Source organism: Balaenoptera borealis, assembly GCF_965194805.1.
Source record: "Balaenoptera borealis genome assembly, chromosome: X".
Classification (NCBI taxonomy): domain Eukaryota; kingdom Metazoa; phylum Chordata; class Mammalia; order Artiodactyla; family Balaenopteridae; genus Balaenoptera; species Balaenoptera borealis.
In genome coordinates, this window is record NC_138881.1 from 128,873,050 (window position 1) to 128,898,695 (window position 25,646).

General features: G+C 36.3%; 1 protein-coding gene across 3 annotated transcripts; it reads left to right on the forward strand.

Annotated features, from left to right (window-relative positions):
* Positions 1-1,348: 1,348 nt before the first annotated feature.
* LOC309620294 (phosphatidylinositol-binding clathrin assembly protein-like) lies at positions 1,349-16,848 on the forward strand (the record flags this gene model as incomplete). 3 transcript variants are annotated; one of them, XR_014239502.1, is made up of 9 exons in its annotated part: positions 1,349-1,516; positions 4,649-4,724; positions 5,640-5,742; positions 5,903-5,996; positions 6,117-6,228; positions 7,128-7,234; positions 7,958-7,999; positions 9,988-13,216; positions 13,327-16,848. XR_014239502.1 is itself a non-coding variant. In XM_082376439.1 (9 exons), the coding sequence occupies 8 exons, from the start codon at positions 1,349-1,351 to the stop codon at positions 10,060-10,062; spliced, it is 777 nt and encodes a 258-aa protein (XP_082232565.1). In that variant the 3' UTR covers positions 10,063-10,064; positions 10,454-16,848. The 3 variants fall into 3 exon arrangements, 2 of the variants coding, with proteins under 2 accessions (XP_082232565.1, XP_082232564.1); XM_082376439.1 differs by having other exon boundaries at positions 9,988-10,064; positions 10,454-16,848; XM_082376438.1 differs by having other exon boundaries at positions 9,988-16,848.
* Positions 16,849-25,646: the final 8,798 nt, after the last annotated feature.

Consider the following 25,646-nt stretch of genomic DNA (forward strand, 5'->3'; position numbering starts at 1 on the left):
ATCATGATAATGGGCATGTATTACAGCAACTAACAGTTCACCAAGTTAAGTAGATTAATTTCCTTTATATGTATATTTAAAGCTTCCTGAGCATTATTCTCAACAGGCCCCATATTTGATTCTGGGGCGATGTATGGAATCTAGCCCTGGATTGGGATGTAACATGTGCCAGAATTGACTTCTCAAGACCTGAAGGATGAGCAATAATTATCGATGTGAATGATGCACGGAAGCAAACAGGGGCACTTGAATCAGTACCTGAAAGATTCAGGCCAAAGGCTGAAATCGTGCAAAAGCAGAAATAAAAGACTTGCAGAGGAAACTTCACAGGAAGAGGAATGAAGCAGACCTAGAGATTTAAAAAATAGCAGAGAATCTCATTCCTCATAACCTTAAACATGGCACAGCAACTGGCACATGATAAGGCATTGACGCTGAGTACATACATTTGTTGAATAAGTGAATCTGACTTGACAGGGTCAGCCTGTTCGCTAATCCACTAGCATATTTGTTAAGCATTCTTCTCAGCACCTATCCTACATATATGCATATGAAGATGCTAAGTAATGAATAAGTGCTAGGGATGAAGTTGTTTTATAATTATAGTTTATAGATGGTTTGGGAAGCAAGGAGAATATTTCAGCTGATAAACAGCAGGGAATCATTGCATATTCTTCAATAGGAAAAATGAAACAATGAAACTTAGGTTTTGAGGGGCTGTATAAAGTCAATTGATTAGTGGTTATAAACTTGAGGCAGGAAATCAGAAGCTGTTGCAATAAACCAGGTACAAGGCTATGAGGAAGTGGACTCAAGAAGAAGAAGCAATAAGGAATTAAAAGATGCAAACCAAAGGGTCAGACATTGGGAGACACCACAAGGAAAGCTCCTGACTGAATCTTCATAGAATGACACTTTTCTTGAGAGAGGCAGAATGACATGATGGTTAATACCTTGGTTTTCAGGGTCAAACAAACCTGATTTCAAATCCCAGCCCTTCCACTTAATTACCTGTATGACCTTGGGCATATTACTTACCTTCTTGAGTCTTATTCATTCATTTAAGAAGTATTTACCATAATTTGTTATGTGCCAGCTACTGTGCTGGGTCTTCGGGAGACAGTGGTGACCAAAATGGACACAATCCCAACCCTCATCAAGTATACAGAACAATAGGATAGACGGGCATTAAATATCATGTAACACGTCAGTACAAATTGTAGTACTCGTAATGAAGAAAATGTTTTGGACTATTCCCTTTGTCACTTCTCTGAGATTTGATTGCATCTGTATTTAAGTTAAAGTTACCAATTTTGGTTTTGAAAGTTATTTCTCAGTCTATATTTTAATGCTTGTCACTGTCTCTAATTTAGATCTAATCCAATACATAAATGGAACAAATAGGAGTGTTGAACATCTGGCTGATATTCTTTCTGAGAAAACTAGGAGCAGCAGCTGGGTGGTGGTGTTCAAAGCCCTGATTACTGTGCATCACCTTATGGTGCATGGAAATGAGGTGAGCATGGCATCTATTCAAAGGGTAGTCATTTCCTTACTTTTATTACAAAGGACTGTCAGTACACAGTTGCTGAATATGCTTAGTTTGTCAAGGGCTTACTACATTTTTTTAAAATGGAGAATAATGATGCTCTCTATTTTATTTTAAAGATGGTTATCGGTTTTTATCCTACCTCCTGCTTTTGCTTTCATTAGTGACAAGTGGGGGAAGTATGTAACGGTAGATATTAAAAAACAAATTTTTCCATTTTTACTTATGAATATATCTTTGCAATCAGTATTTAAAGTATATTATTTTAACCACTGGATAATAAAGTGGATAATAGAGTGGCTATTTCTCTCAATTCTTTAGATGATTTAGACCAAAAAAAGAGAAAACCCTCAAAAACGTATTGCTGCATAACTGCTTTACTTTACCAGGTAAAGTAAAGCAGAGTTACTACAGCATCACCACAAGACCTCTCCCCACACACACTCTTTGTGTTTTACAGAACAACTGAAATGTTCTACAACATTCAATTACTTATTATTTTCTACTTTATTTTATTTATTTATTTATTTATTTATTTTTGGCTGTGTTGGGTCCTCGTCTCTGTGCGAGGGCTTTCTCTAGTTGCGGCAAACGGGGGCCACTCTTCATCACGGTGCGCGGGCCTCTCACTATTGTGGCCTCTCTTGTTGTGGAGCACGGGCTGTAGAGTGCAGGCTCAGTAGTTGTGGCTCATGGGCCTAGTTGCTCCATGGCATGTGGGATCCTCCCAGACCAGGGCTCGAACCCGTGTCCCCTGCATCGGCAGGCAGACTCTCAACCACTGCGCCACCAGGGAAGCCCTATTTCCTACTTTAAATTAACTTTTGTCTCAGTAAGCTTTGCATTAAAAAAATTAAGATTTAGAAATTGATTGCGTTTTGAAACTTATTAAGAAGCAACAGTAATTACACAGTATGGTATTGGTAAAAATAAACATATATATATATAAAGGGAGTGTAATAGATCAGAAGTAGAACTGTACTTATATGGGAGCTTGCTGGCACTAAAAACGTGGGGGAAAGTATGCAATTTAAAATAAAGCCTTTTGGTACAAATAACATCCCTATGGAAAAAAATAGAATGAGATCTTTATATTACTCCATATAAAAAATAAATTCCACATGAATGAAATAGCTATAAATGCAAAAATCTAAATTTTAAAATTGAAGAAAATGTAGGAGAATATGCTTATGACATTTGAGTGGGGAAGACACCATAAAGTTGCAGTAAGATGTTTGCAGCACATATACTACAGACAAAAGATTGATATTCGGACTACATTATCAGTAAGAAAAAAGCAGTACACTGGAATAATGAACAAAAGAAATGAACAGACAGTACATAGAAAAGGAAACCAGAGTGGCTGATAACCATCTGAAAACATACTCAGATAAGCACAATTTAAAATGTGTGACAGGGCTTCCCTAGTGGCACAGTGGTTAAGAATCCGCCTGCCAATTCAGGGGACACGGGCTCGAGCCCTGGTCCGGGAAGATCCCACATGCCGCGGAGCAACTAAGCCCGTGCGCCACAACTACTGAGCCTGCGCTCTAGAGTCCGTGTGCCACAACTGCTGAGCCCATGCACCACAACTGCTGAAGCTCGCGCGCCTAGAGCCCGTGCTCCACAACAAAGAGAAGCCACTGCAATGAGAAGCCCGCACACCGCAACAAAGAGTAGCCCCCGCTCGCCACGACTAGAGAAAGCCTGCGCATAGCAACGGAGACCCAAGAGCCAAAAATAAATAAAATAAAATAAATAAATTTATAAAATAAAATAAAATGTGTGACAGTATCAAGAGCTGGGACCCTGAGGAAATGGGAACTCGCATACCCTGTGGATGCCATCCATACGTTACCATATCAGGAATGAGAGAAGTAACATCACAACAGATTCCATGGATATTAAGAGGATGATAAAGGAATACTATGAACAACTCTGTGTACTTCTGTATCTGATGCTGGGTGAAGGATTGGAGAGGAGTGCCTTGAGACATGTTTAATAAAATTGAAAATGCCCAGTGACCCAGCAAATACACTTCTCATAGCATGTTTATAATACTTAAAAGTTGGAAATCACCTGAATTTCCATCAGTGGGCAACAGATAACTAAAATGAAGTATTTATACAATGAAATACTAATAGGATGTATACCAACAAGGCTAGATCTCAAAAACAATGCTAGTAGAGTCCAATATCATTTATATAAATTTTTTAAATTCACAGTTAATATTTGTCCACGGAACAAATATATATGAAACTATAAAGAAAATAGGCTGTAAAGGTAACACATTAAAATTATGATAATGGTTACTTCCAGGTAGGAGAAGGAAATTGAACTTGGGGATGGGGCAAAGGGCACTTTTAACTTTACGTGTAAGACTTTATTCCTCTTATTTTAAAAATAGACTTGAAGTAGATATGTCCAAAAGTTAGTAGTTGTCATTTATGGGTAGTGGGGTACACAGATGTACCAGATTATTGTTTTTATTTTTCTATTAATTAAATTATTAAATAATTTAACATTAATTATTAAAATAATTCTATAATTACAGTTGACCCTTGAACATCATGGGTTTGAACTGCACGGGTCACTTGTATGTGGCTTTTTTCCATAGTAAATACTATAGCACTACACTATCTGTGGTTGGTTGAATCGTGGACGTGGAATCATGGTTACAGAGGTACAGCATCTACAGAGAGCTGACTATAAATTATATGTGGATTTTCGACTGCATGGTGGGTTGGCGCCCCTAACCCCCGAGTTGTTCAAGGGTCAACTGTATTTCAAATTCCTCAAAATTCAAAAAGGGAGAAGTGACTAGATAGAAAGTCATGGGTGAAAAGTGTGTATTCACATTAGCTTTAATGTTTAACCCCTCGTTTATTTAGTGGGTATATAAACAGACTAGGCAGCATTGCATATCCTTCAGTTGGCTAGCACAGGGTGTGATGGTGCTCGCCTTAATCAATGCTCCTGAAATAGATAGAAGCTGTATGATAGAATTATGTTAAGTATGCATTCACAATGACAAAATCATGAGGGAACTCTCTTTGTGGACAGAAACTAATTTTAGAATTTGGCACATTTGTTTCATAGCGATTCATCCAACATCTTGCATCTAGAAACTCTTTGTTCACTTTATACAACTTCCTGGATAAAAGTGTCATAGAAGGTAAGCTGATTCTTTGATGGAAATATTTCTCTGTGGCAAGGAGGGAAATGTTCTGAAAACCATCCGTGGTTAAAAAAAAAATCGTTCTGAATTATGAACGATGTGATGTGGTGTACATTTTATGATGGAAAATAATTTCTAAATTCATTCATACAACACATATTTGAGTAGTTACTGAGAATAACACAATATGCAGGCCTTTACTCAGTGAGGCTTTCCTGGGTCAGTCTCCTTTCTCTGCCTGAGTTTTATTCTTTCCGCTTCTCAGCAACTAACCATCTCGTGTTTTTCTTTTCTTTTGTTTGTCTATGAATCACCATTGAGAGTGTAAGATCTATGAAGGCATGGATTTTTGTCTGTTTTGTTCACTACTGAACCTTCAGCATCTAGGACAGTGCCCGGATCATAGGAAGCACTGAACAATTGTTGAATGAAAAAATAAATTGAATAAATGAATTCAATGAGGAGCTGAGTTTCTATCATGGCCTGTCTCTCTCCATTTTGTCTGTGAAGTAGGGTCAAGGTCATTTGTTGAGTGGAAGGAGGGTGGGGGAGGGATGGTACCAATGGGATAGGGAGTGTCAGGAAAATGCTAAGAATTTACAAAAGTTTCCTTGGAAATGTGAAAGGAACTAATAAAGTTCAGTTATTTCCCCTGTTCAATAATGTCACCATCAATACTACATCATGAGGTGATATCAAGACTTTGAGGAAATAAAAAATAATCTTTAACAGAAAGTTTGAGGAATGTTGGTTGTACTAGATGATTAATAAGCCATTCTAGTCTTTGTGCTTCAAAGATGTTGTTGAGTTATATGGGTGAATGTAAAATGGTAAGTCTTTGCATTTATTCACATATATGGTAAATGGTTAACATTGGTGAAACTGGAAATAATAAAAATATTTCATTTTTAGGCTATACTATGTCAACCTTCATCAGACGATATAGCAGGTACTTGAATGAAAAGTCACTCGCATATAGACTGATTGCATATGACATCACCAAAACCAAGAGAGGGTAGGTAAATATCATTGGTTTGTAAGCAAGAAGTACTGAAATACATATGTGCTCTGATATGTAGTTTGTCAAAAACACAGCTTTATTTCAAGATGCCAGTGTCACAGTGCTTCTCACACTCAATTATTATTGCTGTTATGAATTTTTTTCTCTCTTACAGGACGGATGGTGTGATGAGAACGATGAACACTGAGGAGCTGCTGAACACTCTTGCGGTTATTCAAACTCTGTTTGATGCTCTTCTTTATTTTAATGTAAGAGCTTTATAAATCCTTTGGAAAAATATTGGTAAACAGCATTGTTTACCTGTAGGTGGGAGAGGGAATTTTTTAAAATTGTGGTGGTAATTGATTACTCTTTTATTGAATTTCCAGGCAAATCCTGACGAAATAACTAATGGTATAATACATGCTGCTTTCATGCTCCTCTTTAAGGATTTTCTTCGCCTCTTTGCAGCCTATAATGAGGGGATCCTTAATCTGCTAGGTAAGCTAAAGAATAGGCATTACTTTAAAAAAAATAAACTGGTAAAAATAATTTATTTGTAAAAATCTTTTATCTCTACATTTAGACTCATATGTGTTTTAGATTCAAAATAGAAGATCCTTGCAGGGTCATACGTATTTTTAAATAATGAGACATCATATTCCTTTTTTTGGTTAAAAATAATTGGCTAATCAGCCACAGAAGTTTTCAGTTTGTATATAAGTGCTAACTGTTATTTCTGGGAAACTTATCAGGAAATCAACATGGGTTGCCATATTTATACATTACACACTAAGTCCCACTCCACCAAGGTCAGATAATACAGTTCTGACTTTCCTAAGATATAGCCTATAATATAACTAATTGGTTTGATCATATACAAGCGTATGTTTCTTAGGCTTTTCAGGAAATTTCAGTCATCATTTAGCCCTAATGAGTGATTCATTTCATAGGAGGTGTTCTCCAAACTTCATTGATGAGAATTTGAGATATTTCTCATACTGAAGAAGTGTATAATACATTTGTAGAGTTATAAAGGTAGGAAACACAGCCCCTTCCGTCAGAGACCATCAGAGCTTGATGTTAATCAAAAAGATTCCAGACCAGAAGTTGTAGAAATTAAACTATCTAAATTATATGTGTACACTATTACATGCCATACATATTACCAGCACCACTGTTCAGCATGCAGTAGTTCCTCTATAAAAATCTGTTGATTATACTTATACGAGCAGTGTTGTTGCTTGTTAAAGCAGAAAATAACTGGATTAAAACTAATTGTTTTCAGCAAGTTAAAATCATATCCAGAGTCAACTTAACACAGAATCATCAGAATGGAGTGAAACTTGGAATTGCTACGATATTAGCTCCTTTGTTGTAATTTATTTTTCTATTTTTAGGCAAGTATTTTGACATGAGGAAGAACCAATGCAAGGAAAGTTTGGGTATTTACATCAGGTTCCTTGAAAGAACGACCAAATTGGCACAGTTCCTGAAAGTTGCAGAGGTACAGAAATCTATTTGTATATGAGGCTTTTGTGCTGTTTTCTGTATTAGTTTAGTATCCTGTATAACTATACCTCTACCCCACCACCATGCCACACAAACACACAGACATTGGTAGTTTAAACTATTTTGTAAACAGTACAGCTAAAAGCTAGAATTAGGTACTTCAAATGTACCTTCCAATGCGTTTGTGGTCAAAAACAATCTTAGAAGGATTTCTGTTTGTGGCCATGAGGATAACTGATACCAAGCTTACCCTCCCACCAGAAAAAACTCTAAAACCAGGCCAAAAGATATATGACATGAGTCTTTTAAGGCAGCGGATAATAGGTAGAACAGGTCTGTGATCAGTGAGAGAAGGAAATATATGAGGTGAGCCGCATGTTTGCCCCAGTAGCTGATTCTGACTACTTGAAAAATTAGAACACATTTGTATGATATCCAAAATGCAGCTTAGCTCTTCCCAAAACAGCAAAGATTCAACATCCGGTGAGTCCTTTCTTTTTTAATTTTATCCTAAGAACAAATATAAGTTTATGCTTAAGTGTGCAAGGTATACGTTAGCCTGATGTTTTTCTTGATCAGGGTGTGAACCAGCCCAGCAAGGCATTCATGCTCTTGGAGTATTTTCTCTTTAGCGTACAAATTGGTCTCACACTTACTTTTCTTTGTTAACACTCCTGGCTGTAATGTTTTCTTTTTTCCCCTTTTTTTGTGATTTCAGCAAGTTGGAATTGACCAGAATGACATTCCATATCTTAATCAGGTCAGTATATCTCTCATCTGTGTTTAAGTGACTTTTAAATTTTATTTATTTATTTATTTTTGGCTGCGTTGGGTCTTCGTCGCTGAGCGTGGGCTTTCTCTAGTTGCGGCGAGCAGGGGCTACTTGACGTTGCGGTGCGTGGGCTTCTCATCGCGGTGGCTTCTCTTGTTGTGGAGCACTGGCTCTAATGCGTGGGCTTCAGTAGTTATGGCGCACGGGCTCAGTAGTTGTGGCTCATGGGCTCTAGAGCACAGGCTCAGTAGTTGTGGTGCACGGGCTTAGTTGCCCCGCGGCATGTGGGATCTTCCTGGACCAGAGCTCGAACCTGTGTCCCCTGAATTAGCAGGCAGATTGTTAACCACTGCACCACCAAGGAAGTCCCTAAGTGACTTTTTGTTTTTATGTTGTGTTTATTATATTAATCATCATCTGAGACTCCATCATTTTCCATATACTTACATGTGTATTTTCATTTCCCCAAGAGTAACATTTATATTTATACTTATATATACATAGGCTTGTGTCTTCTGAACAGGTCTGTGAGCTGTAGGTCTCATAAAAGAGAGCATTCCCCTCTGAGAGCTAAGTGGCGACTCATAGTATAACAACTCCAGCATGCTTTTTATTTTGTTTTTATTTTTTATTATTTTTTAAATACTTTTATTGGAGTATAATTGCTTTACAATGGTGTGTTAGTTTCTGCTTTATAACAAAGTGAATCAGTTATACATATACATATATCCCCAAATCTCTTCCTTCTTGCATCTCCCTCCCTCCCACCCTCCCTATCCCACCCCTCTAGGTGGTCACAAAGCACAGAGCTGATATATCATTTGCTATACAGGTATCTTAATTTTATTCAAAATCTTTTTATGATATAGGAGAGTATGAATTTGCTAAGAACTATGTATCAAAAAACAACTTTTTTCCTAATAACTTTATTTTTAGGTACCCTGCAATTTACTTGGAGCACTAACACAGCATTTAGCTTCTTTGGAAGAGAAAAATGACATTTTACCTCCTTATAGGTAAGTTGATAAATGTCTTAATATAGGTTAATTTTGTTTTCATCTAAATAATTTCTCTCATTTTAGCAACATCACAGTGACTAAATAAATTACAGGCTTTGAATATGGTGAAATGCTATACAGCCATTTTAAATGATAATATGGGATAGAGTATTTCAGTCTTTTGTGGGATTCCATACGCTTCACAAAGGAACATCTTTTGTTATACTGAGTGATTCTCAAAGTCAGAAGTTGGCACTTGAATAACCCCTCTTTGAAGAATTTGATTTCTTCCCTTGGGGACTCCCCTAGTGAGAATAACTGTTGTGCATAGTAACATTCAAGATGAATGTGTGTGTACGCATGCATATACACAAACCCACATACACGTGCTCCTCTATATGTGCACACATACACAAATTGAATAATATAAACTTTGAGGTATATCACTTCAAAAATGTTCACGTTAGCTATTTCTGACTGGAAAAATTATGGTTGATTTCAGTTTTCTGTTTGTACTTTTCAGTATTGTGAAAATTTCAAAAATTTTATTTTTGGCTGCGTTGGGTCTTCGTTGCGGTGCACGGGCTTCTCATTGTGGTGGCTTCTCTTGTTGGGCTGCGTGGGCTCTAGGCACGTGGGCTTCAGTAGTTGTGGCACGTGGGCTCAGTAGTTGTGGCACATGGGCTTCAGCAGTTGTGGCTCACGGGCTTAGTTGCTCTGCGGCATGTGGGATCTTCCCGGACCAGGGCTCGAACCCGTGTCCTCTGCATTGGCAGGCGGATTCTTAACCACTGTGCCACCAGGGAAGCCCTGTTGACTATTTCTTAGTTATCTCTTTATCATAGATGGATGTATAGTTAGTGTATAGTTGGATGGATAGATTGATACATGGATGGATAGATGAGTGAATGAAAGAAATGCAGGCTCAGCTGGGTAGGATATATGTGACTCTATTCATCTTTCTTGTGATCTCTTCAGTGTGCAGCGTGCATTGATTCCCTCCATCCCAAATTGTCCAGTTGTGAAAGCTTCAGCAAGCAGAGCTTGGCTTGAAGGTAATATAACGCTATTGTATGATTATGATGTCAGTGATAATTGAGGGCAGGATTAGAACCTTTAATTCTTACATTTCCTAACCACCTACTATGTCTGCTGCCTCTTCCTAAAGCAGTCTTTGACCCAGCAACTTCATTTCTAGGAATTTATCCCGTATATATATTCATAGTTGTGAAATGACATATGAACAAGGATATCCATTACAACATTGTAATAACAAAATGACTCTTCATAAGGGTCTTGTTTTAATGTACCGGAATGGAATGGTCTCCAACGTGTATTGTTAGATAGAAAATGAGCAAGGTGGGAAACAGTGCATAGTATGCTACCACTTTTTCTTTTCCAAAACAGAAAGAAAGAATATATATGTTTATTTCATTTCTTAAAGAATACTTCTGGAAGGATATCTGAGAAATGAATAAAATGTGCAAATAATTACTACTTAAAAGATAAATTTTACCAAAAAAAATAAGACATACATAAATCCGGAGTGATGTCTGTGTACAGACCTTGTCATGCTTACCAGGTAAGTCCTTGGTAAGCTCCTAAGGTTAGTTTGCCTCATAGTCAGGAAATTTGAAAGCTGGTTGATGACACATTGGCAACTTGAAGTTGGCTATGATGGAAGTATGTATACCACAAAAATGGACAAACACTATAAAACAGGCCTTTTCCTGGAGAGCTGGCTGTTATACATTTCCTGGCGTGCAACTGCTCAAAATCAGCCATATTCTGTTTTTTAATGGTTGAGTTTGATTCAGTGATGTTACTTGACCCTCTATGCTAGACGAAAATCCCTGTAATAATGAGCTATACTATCATAGGGTTTATATGTCTTAGAATTTGTTTGCTCTTAATTCAACTTGAAGATTTAAACTGTATCTATTTTAACTTTTTTTCTTTTGTGCATATTTTCTCAATGGACACACTTTCTGCATTTTCAACGGGTGAGTTTGACCAAAACCATGATGAACATAAGTCCTTTGAGTAAAACCGTATGTATAGCAAAAACTGTACATTTGCTTCATTTCCAAAAGAAGGACTGTTTTTCTGAGGCCCTATGGTTTGGGAATCATTATAAGGTTAAATGTAGTGGCTGACAAGCTGTGGATTCAGTCTGATGTGAATGTGAATCCCAAGTAGGGTAGAGGGGGAGGAGGGGAAGTACTATTATGGTGTTATAAAGGCCTCTGGGCCTGGTTCCCAACAGCCCAAAACTGGCTTCTGGTGATGTCTGCGCATGCTGTCCTGAGGACTTAGCCTAGGCTGCCTAACAGTCATTGCTTGAGCCAGTTGTGTTGAAAAAGCCTGTGGCCAGCTGAAACCACTTTTTCTCTTCAGTCACTGTGACTTAAAAATACTGGCCATGGAACCAGAGTACTTGACTTTAATTTTCACTCTACCATTCATGGACTGTGTGACTTTGGGTAGATCACTTAACCTCTCTGTGCCTCAGCCTCCTTATCCTCAGAAGGTTGCTGTCAGGATAAATGAGTCAATAGAAATGTAGAGTGCTTAGAACAGGACCTGACCCATGTATTGCTTAGAAGTGTATTTTTAAAATTTCATGTATATGGGGGCCTTCTAATTATCTTTTTCTTTTGTTATTGAATTTTGTTGTTGACATAGTGCTTACTTGCACTGTGTCAGAGAACCTCTGTATTTCAGTCCTTTGGAATTTGTTGATACTTGCTTCATGGCCTAGCATATAACCTTTTTCTTTTTGGTAGAAGTTTCATGTGCCATTGAAAACTGTATCCTGTTGAGGTTTTTAATTCTGTTGCTCAAATCCTCTGTATCTTCATTGGTTATTTTCTAAGCTTGTTCTTACAGTTTCTAAGAAAGGTGTGCTAACATTTCCCCTATCTGCTCTAGTCAAAGTCACCAGTGACCTCTAGGTTGCAAATCCAATGATAATTTCATCAGTCTTCATCTTACTGGACATGGTTCATCACTCCTTTTCTTCTTATCTAACTCTTGGCTACTTTTTAGACTGTTTTCCACTGATTCGTCCTCATTTCTCTTCTTTATCTATATGCACGCATTTCCTAGATGACCTCATCCAAGCTCATGGCCTTAAATACCATTTACATGATAAGAACTCCCAAATTATTATCTCCAGCTCCAGCCATACCTCCTGAACTCCAGGGTTGTATATCCAAGTGTCTATTCCGTGGTAGCACTTGAATGTCTAGTAGGATTCCAAAACTCAATGTGTCCAAAACTAAGCTTTTGATACTTGACCCCAGACCTGCTTTATCCATGGTTTTCCCCACCTCAGTTAATGGCAAATAGCAGTTCATTTTTTCTAAGAAGAATGTGACTAGGACCAATGTGAAGGAATGAGGAAGGTGGGTGGGACAGAGGACTGAGCTAGAGGACGGGTGCCAGGAGAGGAGAGTACTAGAGAAAAGGCTGGAGCTGGAAGAGTAAAACAGTTGGGCGGACCAAGGTCTTTACAATTCCTTACGAACCCCTCCATGGCCTCCTCCCTGTTCTTCAAACACACCAAGCACACTCTTTGCTCAGGACCTTTGTGCATGCTGTTCCTTCTGCTGGATCCGCCCAGTTCACTCTTTTACATGCTTCAGCTCTTTACTTAAAAGTCCCCTTCTCAGTGAGCCTTTCCTGTCTGGCATTTAAGTGCCCACTCTCCCACCAGCATATCATAATCCTTTCCCTGATATGTTTTCCTTAGCACTTATCACGATCTAACATATTATGTACTTTATTTGTCTTGCTTATTTTCTGTCTCCGATAGAACATAAGCTAAATGAAGGCAGAGATTTTTATCTTCTTTATTCACAACTGTATCTTTAGCACCTAGTACAGTGTCTAGCACACAAGTGCTCAATTAAAATTTATTTAATTAATCATTTTAAACGACCTTATTTATACCAATTAACCTAATAAATTGAAGTCCTGTTGCTTTGTAATGGGAAGGTACATATATATATATAATTACTGTATTGATAGAAATTTGGTTTAGGGTTTCATCTGGTTCTGTCTCTTATTTTCAGATTGTTTTCTCTATGTGATATATTACAACTGACATTGCCTTCACAAGTCCACAAATGTATTGCAGCCAGACAGCAAAGTGGAAGAGTTGTAGCATACAACCTGGATGGCTCACTGGTTAGCCCTGTAAGAAGTAAGCATCTATGTTTAATTTAATATTTGAGATATATATTTTTAAATGCATTTTTAAAAAAAGTATTTATACAAAAATAATGTAAAATTTGTGTTTGTTTTACAAAACAGATCTTAACTTTGGAGAAAACCCAGTCAACAGGTAAGTTTTTTATTATTTAAAAAAGACAGCCAATAAATACATGTTAGAGGAAGGACGGATGAGACTCATACCTGAAAAGAGTTATTTTTAACGTAGATTTAACCCTTCATGGTTCATCGGAAGGATGGTTTTCTAAGCACATCTTAAATGTTGGCATTCCTCATAGTTCTTTGTATTCTTGGTTCTTTTCTTACTTTATGATATAAACTGTATTAAATGAGTAATAATTTTTTTATTTTATTAAACAAAGACAATGAAACTACCAGTTGGAGTGCCTCAGCATCGTAAGGTAATCAATGTTACTTCAGTGAGTGCTTCCCTGCATTTTCAGCCAAAAAAAACCCCCAAAACAAACAAAAAAAAAACCAGGCAAATGGAAACCAAAGGAAGGACGAAGTGATATTAACAACAAATAATGTAGAATGTAAGGTTAAAAGCAGTGAACAGAACAAGACACTATTTAGGGAGATACAACAGTCTTAACAGTTTATGCACAAAGGTGAATACATAAAGCAAAAACTATTATGCATGGAGAACTTGAGAAAAGTATAGTTAAAATGGGCAGTTTCGAACCACCTCTTTCATCGTTGGACAAATTTAGTAGACAAAACAAGAAAGGACACAGAGGAATTTAAATAATACATAATAAATAAATAATAAACCTAAGTGTACACACACACACAGAATGTTCATTTTCTTCAAAGCAATCACAAAGAAAACCTTTAAAAAGTCCTAAACAATTTTATGGACTACATTCTCTCATCCAATAAAATTATAACTACTTAATGAAAAGTTGACCATGAAAATCTTAACTACTTATAAATTCAAAAATATAATCCTTTTGCCAAAGAGGAAATCAAAAGGAAAGTTAACTATCTAAAGGTAATGAAAAAGAGAACTTCATACCAAAGCTAATGGGGCACCGTGAAAGCTGAACAGAAAAAGATTTCATCACTGTTAAAAAAGATAAATTAACAAGAATTTAGTTTTCTCTTAAGAAGGTAGATAATAAAAATATATTAGGAAGATAAAATTTATAAAGATAAAAGCTTAAATTAATAAAATTGCAAAGACAAGTAAATCTGAAACTTATTTCTTTAAAGTCCAATAAAATGAGGTCCTCTGATTCAACCGAAAAGAGAGTGTAAAAGTGTACAACATGAGGAATAAGAGAGCTGATGTAACCACAGACGTAGGAGAGATTAAGGTAACTATAAGTGAATACTTTGTGCAACTGTTTGGTAACAACATATTTGAAAATCTAAAGGAAATTGATGATTTCCAAGCAAAATATAATGACAAAATTCATCCAAGAAGAAACAGAAACATGCATAGACCAATTGCCACATAGAGTAGAGCTTTATCTATCCTTAAAGAATAGGAAATTTCAGTTCCAGGCTATAGAAAAAAGGGAAGAGCTCCAATTCAGTGTATGAAGTGACATGACCTTAATATGAAAGCCCAGTAAAGATAGAAGAAAGTGCTGACTAAGCTCACATATTCATTATAGATGTCTGAATTCTAAATAAAATATTCACAAATAAAATCCAGGAATATATTAACAAATTCCACTACCTGTACAGAGTGCCCCTTTTCTTTTTGAGTGTGCCATATGAAACACCCTGTCTGGCATGGTAGTAGTAGAGGTTAGGTATAATGGAAAGTGGATGCACCTGGCACATGTTCTGGGGTAGAGGTGATAGCAGTTGCTGTCAGAGGTGAGGAGCAAAGCGGGACCAAGGGATGGTGCTTAGGTTTTTGGCCTGAGCTACTACATGGATGGAATTCTGTACTGAGACAAGCTCTCGAGGAAATACAAGGGATAGCCGTTTCCAGACACCCAAAATCTTAAAAAAAACTACCTACCATGCACCTTTGCTTAGGAAGATCCTACAGGGTGTGCTCCAGCAAAACAGAGAAGTAAACTAAGAAAGAGGAACACATGGGATTCAGGGAAACAGAGTACCCTACTTAAGTGAGAGGTGGAGGGAATTTACAATATAAAAACAATGGAAGTTATATTTACTTGTACAGCAGCCAGTTTAGAATGGAACTGAAGGATGTAGAGCTCCAGGGGAGATGTCTCCTGGAAAAAATCAAAATGACGTATTATTTGGTGCTAACATTTACTGTTTACTCTGAGACAGATACTGTTCATTCTAAGTACTTTACACATAATAACTCAATCTTTCTACTTGAGAAAGTTATTATTTCCACTAGATCACAAGCTCCATGAAAGCAAATAGTTTCATCTGTTTTATATATTCCAAGCACCAAGGATGGTGCCTGGCATCTAGTAGATATTGAATGGATATTTGTTGAATGAATGCAATGAATCCACATTTCACATATGTGACAACTGAGATACAGAGATTCTTTAGGATTATGGAATTAAATACCATAAGGAAAAGTGTGGCTACTTTTGCGAAGGGGAAGCGGTGACTGGTATTTTTGGTTTTAGATCTTTTAGCACTGGTTGACTTTTTAAACTCTGCATCACGTGGATAAAAACTAAATTTCAATAAGTCAAATGAATACAGAATAAATATGAGCTTTTAGATACAAGAACCATTTCTTAGAATTAAAACTAAAGTGTATGTGGAATAGATTATTACATAATTTGGTAGAGGAGTTGAAATAGATGTAGAAAACAGGGATAATAATCTTAACCACTGGCATAGAATATAGACTCCTAGTCCTGCCATTAATTAACTGTAAGACCTTGAGCAAGATATTTCCCTTCTCTGAGCCTGTTTCCTCATCCATAAAATGAGAATTTATAATACCTACTTCACATAGTTGTTATGAAAGTTAAATGATATTTAAGATTGTGAAAACACCTAACACAGAGCCTAGTAAGAATAAATGTTCAGTGAGAGTTTGTTTCCTTTTGTTTCTATTTATTCTCTTATTTATACAAAATATTACACATCTTGTATTATTTATTCTCTTAATAACTCTAATTCTATGGAGCATAGTTTATCCCAATTTTACAAATGAGGAAAGAGGTTAAGTTATTTAGTCAATGTTACACAGCTAGTTAATAGCCTGGTGAAGCTCAGAATGCAATACTTCTGCTTCTTACTCTAGTGCCCTTTTGACCCACCACCATGGGGAATACTAGGTTTTTTTCCTTCTATATAAACTATTAAAGTAGTTTAGAATTAAATGTATTCGTTCAAGGCACTTTTTTAAATGGGCAACTGGTACTATTGAATTCCTTCTATGAACTCTCAAACTTTGTTAGTGGGAGATTTAAATTCGGCATTATTTATAAAAAGTAAGCTGAAATATTTAGTTTTGTAATGATACCTTAACTTAATATAGAAAATAGCCAGTGGTCTTTTTTTTAATCTTTTCTTGTGATTCCTTCCTATTATATTTTACCTATTGATGGCCATAAACATTGTCTCAAAGGCTATATCCTGACGAGATGTTTAAATGGTAGATTTGTCATTTCCCCAAATGGGCTGATTTATAAATCTCATTTTAGATCGAACGTGAAGGGGTGTCAATCCTCAGAGATGGAAATGACTGGTGGAATGAACTGGCAGTTGAATAGCTGCACCTGCGTATCACCCATCTGGAACCCAATTTCGATTCCTCCGGTTTCCCACATGGTAACATTTGTGATGTATTATTACGTTTTTTCCTTTTTGATATATGCATATAACATACACATTTGTATTAGAGAAGTAGGTAGACCAAGAAATGTTCTCTTTTTAATCACTTTTAATGTATTGTGCTAACATTTGTTGTAAACATGTTAAGCTAACTAACTGTTCCTCTATTTTTGGAAGGGTCGATCCTGTGGTGGGGAGAGAACCATAGAGTTCCACCATTTTGCTCCACATTTATTGAACACCTATTAGGTATTTAGGCACTGGGCTGACAGATCAACGGTAGACAGACATGTCATCAAATAGAGGAATTGAATATTCCAAGTGGAATGAATACTTTAGAGGGTGTGTTGGTTACTTTTATAAAGAAGCTGAACATGAGGTAAAAGGAGATGAGGTGAATTGACAGGAACTGGTTGGCAAACGGAAACTTGGTGGGTTATTCAGGGAACTCGAAGTAGTTTAACATGGCTATCGTGTAATGTATGATGGGTGCAACAAGAGATAAATCTCGAGCTTAAAGAGAGATCAGATCTTGTAGGAACTTGTATAGGGGTTTCGGCTTTGTCTTATAAGCAGCGGGGAGCCAAAGCTATAACACGATTACTTTTACATTTTTGAAAGATTAGGCCGGGAGGAGTGTGGAAGATGGTTAGTAAGGAAATAAGACACAAATTGGGGAAGTCAATTAGAAGTCTCTTCAAGTCATCCAGGCAAGAGATCTAGACTGCTCTGGTCTAGAATGCTAGAATGTTGGCAGTAGATCTAAAGCAAGAGTTTCGATAGATCTGCAGATAGAGTTGATAGGAGTTGCTGACAGGTTGAAAGTTGAAATATGGGTCCCCAATAAATTATCTGCAAATATAAAATTCAAAAAGCTCTGGAAAGCAAGTTTTTTTGTTAAGTTTGCAACAAACTCTTTTGGCCGCAGAACTTTACTTGAACTATAATGAGGCTATGGTCATTATTTATCCTACTAAGTGTAACTATTCATACACGAATGTTGCATTTGCATTTTGCTGCAGAAATATTAGTGTGTTTCATTACAGGGTGCTATTTCAGTCCCCCTGGGGTGTTACTAGTATCTTCTATGTGTAAATTCTAAATTAGCTTTCTAAAGTACAAATCATTCTGAATCCCAAAGCACATCTGGCCCCAAGGACTTAAACGATGTGCACCTCTGCTATTTTTTGTATGATTTTGCTTTAAAACTTCATTGGTCCAATGATATAACAAACTGCACATTAACTCTTGAGTACATAGTGACTTTGTTTTCCTGATATGCAGCAGAGGTGCATTTAGGAATGAGAATTTTGGTAGGATTTGGGAAGAAATATTTTTGAAATGTACTGAGGAAACATGCGGCTGTGCTGCTGCAGTCGATTTGCGGACACAGATGACTAAGAACCTAGGAAGGGTTTGGAGGGATGTCTTAGTCTACCTTAAGGTTCACTGACTCTTTCCTTTGTCATCTCCCTTCTGATATTGAGTCATCCCGTTGGGTGTTTTTATTCCAGTTATTACATTTTTCAGTTCTGAAGTTTCTGTTTGGCTTTTCTCTGTATCTTCTATTTCTTGGCTGATGCTTTCTGTTTTAACTCTTGTTTCAAGAGTGTTCGTGATGACTCATTCAAGCATCTGTCTAATAGCCACTTTAAAGTCTTTGTCAGATAATTCCAACATCTGTGTCATCTCATCATTGGTGTCTGTTGATGGCTTTTTTCCATGGAAGTTGAGATTTTCATGGTTCTTCATGTGCCATTTGGACATTTTGACCGTTAATTTAAAAGACGCTAGGTCTTGTTAAATTATGGAGCATGTTGATATCTGTGCTGTAGCAGACACTTGACCTGGTTAAGTTTAAGCTACAACTTCAAGCCCGCTCCTCTGGCCCGTGGTCCCAGTATCAGCTCAGTTTCTACAGTCTTTGCTCTGCTGTTTGGGTCTGTACTGCATGTGCTCCACTTAGTGGTCATTATGGGACCTGGGCTGTGGTCTCTCCAGGGGCTTAGTAATCAAAGTCTTTGGTATGCTCATTAAGATCCCATCTACCCATGTACAGGTGTGGGGAGGAGGCGGATGAACCCAGAGGTTCATAACCAGCTTCCCCGAGCCTCTCTATCTCTGCTCTCTCTCCAGTATTTTCCAGTTTCTTGGGGCTCCCATTCTCTTTCATCTGGCCAAAAACCCCATACATTTCTGTGATTGAAACAAGTCAAGCTTCCAAGTAGTGGTAGGACAGAGAGAATTAAAAAACAGTTTTTGTCCCTCCCTTCATAAAGCCACAGCTCCACCTAATGGAGAAGAAAGTTCCTCTCCCTCATATATTTGGCTCTTGCAGTTTTCCCTTGCTGCCACCGTAGCCACTGCTGCAGGAGAAGGAGAAAAAGAAAAAAACAATGCGGGCTTTTTCTGACTTTGTCTGAGCTTCAGGAGTTCTCTTTATAGCTACTCAAGCCAGAACTAGAGAACTTCTGGAGTTTTTTCTCATCTGCACAACAGTGATCTCTTCCAGGTTTCAGGCTGATTTGAGTCCAGTGTGGATGATGCTGGAAGGGAAAAATTACAGATTCACTGGTACTTTGAATTCTGGTGTTCTTTCCTGATCTACCTGCTGATACTTACTTTTCAGAGTTTTCGGATAGCTGACTGTACATCCTATCCAGGTTTTAGAGTTAGGTGTTCAGTGAGAGAGGAAGATTTTCTGTGCTTACTCAGTTTTAACTGGAAGTAGAATCCAATCCTTGTCTTTTAACCTGAGTTTAGTTCATGTGTTTTTATGTGATTATGGATATATTTGGATGTTTCTAATATAGGCTGTTTTTTCTCTTATTTTTCTTTTTTCTCTCTTATTTTTTGCCTTCTTTTGCCATGATTAAATTCTTTTTTTTCTCCTTTCATTTTTTCCCTTTTCCCTTTGAAGTTATACTCTAGAGACTACAACATACATAGTTAAATTACCAAGGTCTAAAGTTAATCAATATTTTCCTCTGAAACAACAAAAGGACTTCAGAAGACTTTAACCCTGATCATACTCCCTGCTGATTTCATATGCTATTGTGGTAAAATATTCATAACGGAAAAGTTATCATTCTAACTATTTGAAGTGTACAATTCAGTGACATTAAATACATTCAAAATGTTGTGTATCCATCACCATTGTGTAGTTCCAGAGCTTTTTCATCATCTCAAACAGAAACTCTACCCGTTAAAAAATAACTTTCCATTCATCCCACCCTGGTTACCACTTTTCTATCTTCTGTCTCTATGAATTTGCCTATTCTGGGTACCTCATACAAGTGGAATCATATATGATCTGTCCTTTTGTTTCTAGCTTATTTCACTTAGCATAGTGTCTTCAAGATTCATCCATGTTGTAGCATTTATCAGAATATCATTCAGCCTTTTTAAGGCTGAATGATATTCCATCATACATATTTACCACGTTTTGTTTATCCATTCATCCACTGATGGACATTTGGATTGTTTCCAACTTTTGGCTATTGTGAATAATGCTTCTATGAACATTGGAGTACAAATATCTGTTTGAGTCTCCTCTGCTTTCAATTCTTTGGGCATATACCTAGAGGTAGAATTGCTGCATCATGTGGTAATTCTATATTTAGTTTTTTGAGGAATCACAATACTGTTTACCACAGTGGCTAAACCACTTTATATTCCCACCAGAAATGCATGAGGGTTCCAACTTCCCAACAACCTCACCAACACTTATTATTTTCTGGATTTCTTTTTTACTTATAATAGCCATCCTGATGGGTATGAAGTAGAGTCTTATTGTGGTTTGATTTTAATTTCTCTAATGATTAGTGATGTTGAGCATCTTTTCATGTGCTTATTTGCATTTGTATATCATCTTTGGAGAAATGTCTATTCAAAACCTTTGGCCAGTTTTGAATTGGGTTGTTTGTTTTGTTGTTGAGTTGTACAAGCTCTTTATATGTTTTGGATATTAATCCCTTATCAGATACATGCTTAGCAAATATTTTCTCCCATTCCCTGTGTTGTCTTTTTACTCCATTGATAGTGTCCTTTGATGCACAAAATTTTAAAAATTTCGATGAAGTCCAATATATCTATTTTTTCTTTTTTGTCCATACTTTTGGTATCATATCCAAGAATTCATTACCAAATGCAATGTCATGAAGATTTTCCCCTATGTTTTCTTCTATTTTTACAGTTTTAGCTCTTGAGTTTAGGTCTTTGATCAATTTTGACTGAATTTTTGTATATATTGTGAGGTAAGGGTTCAACTTCATACTTTTGCATGTGGATATCCAGTTGTCCCAGCATCATTAATATCCAGCATCATTTGTTGAAAAGACTATTCTTTCCCCATTGAATGATCTTGGCACCCTTGTAAAAAATCAATTGACTATATATGTGAAGGTTTTTTTCTGGGCTCTCTCTTCTATTTCATTGATCTATATGTCTGTCCTTATGCCAGTACCACACTGTTTTGATTACTGTAGCTTTGTAATAACTTTTGAATTCAGGAAGTATGAGTCTTCCAACTTTGTTCTTATTTTTCAAGATTATTTTGGCTAGTTAGGGTCCCTTGAGATTCTGTATGAATTTTAGGATGGGTTTTTCTATTTCTAAAAAAAAATTCATTGGGATTTTGATACGATTGAATCTGTAGATCACTTTGGGTAGTATGGTCAAATTAACAATACTAAGTCTTCCAATCCATGGACATGGGATATCTCTCCACTTGCTTAGGTCTTCTTCTTTAATTTATTTTCAGCAATATTTTGTCGTCGTCAGTGTATAAGTCTTTTGCCTCCTTGGCTAAATTTATTCCAAGTATTTTATTCCTTTTGTTGCTATTGTAAGTGGAATTGTTTTCTTAATTTCTCTTTGGATTGTTCATTGCTGGTGTATAGAAATGTGATTGATTTTGTGTGTGTTGATATTTTATCCTGTAACTTTGCTGAATTCATTCATGAGTGCTAACAGTTTTTTTGTGGAATCTTTAGGGTTTCTAAATATATGATCATGTCATCTGCAAAAATAGATAATTTAACTTATTCCTTTCCAATTTGATGCCTTTGATTTCTTTTTTAGCTCTAGCTATACTTTGAATAGAATTGGTGGAAGTGGGCATTCTTGTTATGTTCCTGATCTTCGGGGGAAAGCTTTCAGGCTTTCACCCTTGAGCATGATGTTAGCTGTGGTCTTTTCATATATAATCTTTATTATGTTGAGGAAGTTCCCTTCTATTCCTAGTTTATTGAGTGCTTTTATCATGGAAGGGTGTTGAGTTTTATTAAATGCTTTTCTGCATCAATTGATATTATCTTATTTTTCTCCCTTCATTCTATTTATGGTGCGTATTATTGATACACTGATTTTCATATGTTGAACTATCCTAGCATTCCAGGAATAAATCCCACTTGTTCATGGCATATAATCCTTTTCATGTGCTGCTGAATTTGTTTTGCTAGTATTTTGTTGAGGATTTTTGCCTCAGTATTCATAAGGAATATTGGTCTATAGTTTTATTTTTTTTTGTATTGTCTTTGGCTTTGGTATCAGGGTAATGCTGGCCTCATAGAATGAGTTAGGTAATGTTCCCTCCTCTTCAAATTTTGGAAGAGTTTGAGAAGAATTGGTGTTAATTCTTCTTTTAGTGTTCAGTAGAATTCACCAGTGAGGGCATCTGGTCTGAGGCTTTTCTTTGTTGGGAGGTTTTTGATTAGTGATTCAATCTCCTTACTAGTTATAGATTTATTATTCAGATTTTCTATTTCTTCATGAGTCAGTATCTTGTTTTTTTAATTACCACAAAATAATCAGAAGTATCACTGTTTTACAGAGTCAGTGTTTGTTTAGATTTAACTACATTATTTGCCACTTTCTTTCTCATAATTTCTTATTACACGTTAGACCTTCTGTAGGCGACCACCTGAAGTACATCTTTAACATTTCCCTTAATAAGACTGAATTGGTGGCCAACTCAGTTTTGTTTGTCTGGGTATCCCCCTCTAGTTTGACAGTTATTTTCTTTTAGTATTCTAAAGATATCACTCTACTTTCTTCTGGCTTCTACCACCACCACTGACAAGTCAGCTTTCAGTCTAATTATTTTACTGTACCTTTATAGGTATGGTAGACAGAATAATGTCCCCCCCAAAGATTTCCATATCCTAATCCATGGAACCTGTGATTATGTTTGGTTACATGGCAAAGGGGAATTAAGTTTTTAGTTGGAACTAATGTTGTTAATCAGATTACCTTAAAAGTGGGAGATTAGTGTGAATTATCCAAGTGGACCCAATATAATCACAAGGGTTCATAAAAGTAGAAAATGGAGGCAAAAGAGTCAGGGAAAGACGTGATGATGGAAGCAAGGTCGGAGCAATGCCATGTTGCTGCCTTTAAAGATAGAGTGAGGGGGTCAGAAGTCAAGGAAAGTGCAATTAAACTGATTTTCTCCTGGAGCCTCCAGAAGGAATGCAGCCCTGCTGACACCTCAGTAGAAAACTAAAAGAGCAATTAATCTGAATTGTTTTATTACATTTAAAATTTTGTCTTTTTCTAACTACTTTTACCTTGATGTTTCTAGGTCTGTCTCTTAACAGCTCTCTCACATTTCCCATCTCCTTATCTCTATGTGCTTCATTCTGGGTACTTTCTCCAAATTTATATTCTAATTTACAGATTCTCTCCATCTCTGTTTAATTTGCCATTTATCCCATCCATTGAGAGTGTGTGGTGTTTTTGTTTGTTTGTTTGCTTGTTTCTACTTTGGTAAATTTTATTGAATTTTCATGAAGTGAACATATGCAAGTGAACATATCAAGCAACTACTCCTATTATTCAACCCTTCGGTTAAACATTTTATTTAATGAGCTATACTTTTAATTTCTAAGAATACATTCTCATTATCTGCTTTTTTTGTAATTTCCTGTCCATTTTCATAAATACAGTATTGTTTTATATCACTCTGAGACTAATAATTAGATATTTAATGTTCTCTTCTGTTCACTGAGATTTCTCTTTTTGCTTATTTCTGTTCACTTTTATATAGTCACCTCAGTCCTCTTTTGTGTTGTTGGCTTTTCCAATTTTGAACTCTATAAATGGAATCATACTGTACATATTCTTTTGTGACCTGCTTCTTTCAATCAGTATTATGTTGGTAAGATTCATTTGTGTTAGTGTGTGCAGGTATAATTCATTCATCCTTACCATTGTATAATATTTCATTGTATGGTCGTTTATGCTGGACATGTACATGTATGTTGTTTCAAGGTGTTTGCTATTATTAACAAGGTTGCTATGTATATTCTTTTGACTATCTCTTGGTACATATTTGCAAGTGTTTCTCCAGGGGATCTGCCTAGGAGTGTAACTGCTTGGCCATAGGGTTTAGGTTTACTGGGTAATTTTAAACTGTTTTCAAAAATGGCTGTAACAGTGTATATGCCCACCAGTGGAATAAGAGTGTTATCAATGTCATCAACACTTGACATTATTTTATTAATTTAAATGATTTATTATTAATATAAAATAATAGTAATGTATATTTTCCATTAATATATAAATATGAATACCTACCTAAAATTAAAATATAAATAGTATAATGTAAAATGTGCCATTCTTGCTGGTGTTTAATGGTATCATGGTATGTTTTCTTTTTGGTATCTGTCTAATTCATAATCTGGTTGAGTATCTTTTGATATATTTATTAATCATTAAGTTTTCTTTTTTTGTGAAATGTCTGTTCAAGCTTTCACCTATTTTTGGTTTGGTTATTTGTCTTTTTCATATGGATTTATGAGGTAAACTGCTTAGAATACTGCCTAGGTCACAGTAAGTGCTCAATAAATATTAGTTAGAAATATGATGATGGTGATGATGATAATGATAATGATGCCAGTGATTTTGTGTCACAGTACTCCCACCCACTAGTATGTGAAACATAGACCATTAAATTAAATCCCCTCCGTGCTCAGAGAAGGATATGAAAATAGGAAGGCAAGGAGAATAAGCATCCCCCCTAACAACAATGAAGATGCGCTGGGGGAATTGTGAACATGCTGGGCATACTTCTCTCTTGATTGAACTTTTTAAACCCTTGCTACACTTTCTTATTCTTGAGCTTTAACCTGCATATGACTCACCTTGGGGTGTTGTTAAAATGAAACAAGTCTGGGATGGAGATTGAGATTTTGCATTTCTGGGAAGCTCCCAGCTGATGTTGATAATTCTGGTCCAAGGATTAGACTTTGAATATCAAGGTGTAATGGTAAGTGCCTGGTAATAGGGCACAAGCATCAAGAATAGAAATTATTCATGAGATAGTTATCAATTTTGGCTCAAATGATATATATCAAGAATGAAGAATTTTTAAATAGCAGAATTGGGAGCTAGGATATAAGAAAACTTTGGAAAATATCAGAAACATTGATATTAAAGATGTATTTCTGCCTCTTTTTTCAAGTCCTTCTGGCCAGTCACTAAACACTCTGGGATCAAATGTCTAAAGTCAAAGGCCACTTGTCTCTCATGTTATATTACCTAGTAGTAAATAAAGAGACGAAGACAAGGATTAAAGTTCTGACTTGTATAGGCAAAGAGACTAAGTCAGGGTTGAGAGCCAGGCATAATTTGGTGTTACACCTATAGCACTAAATATATTACTC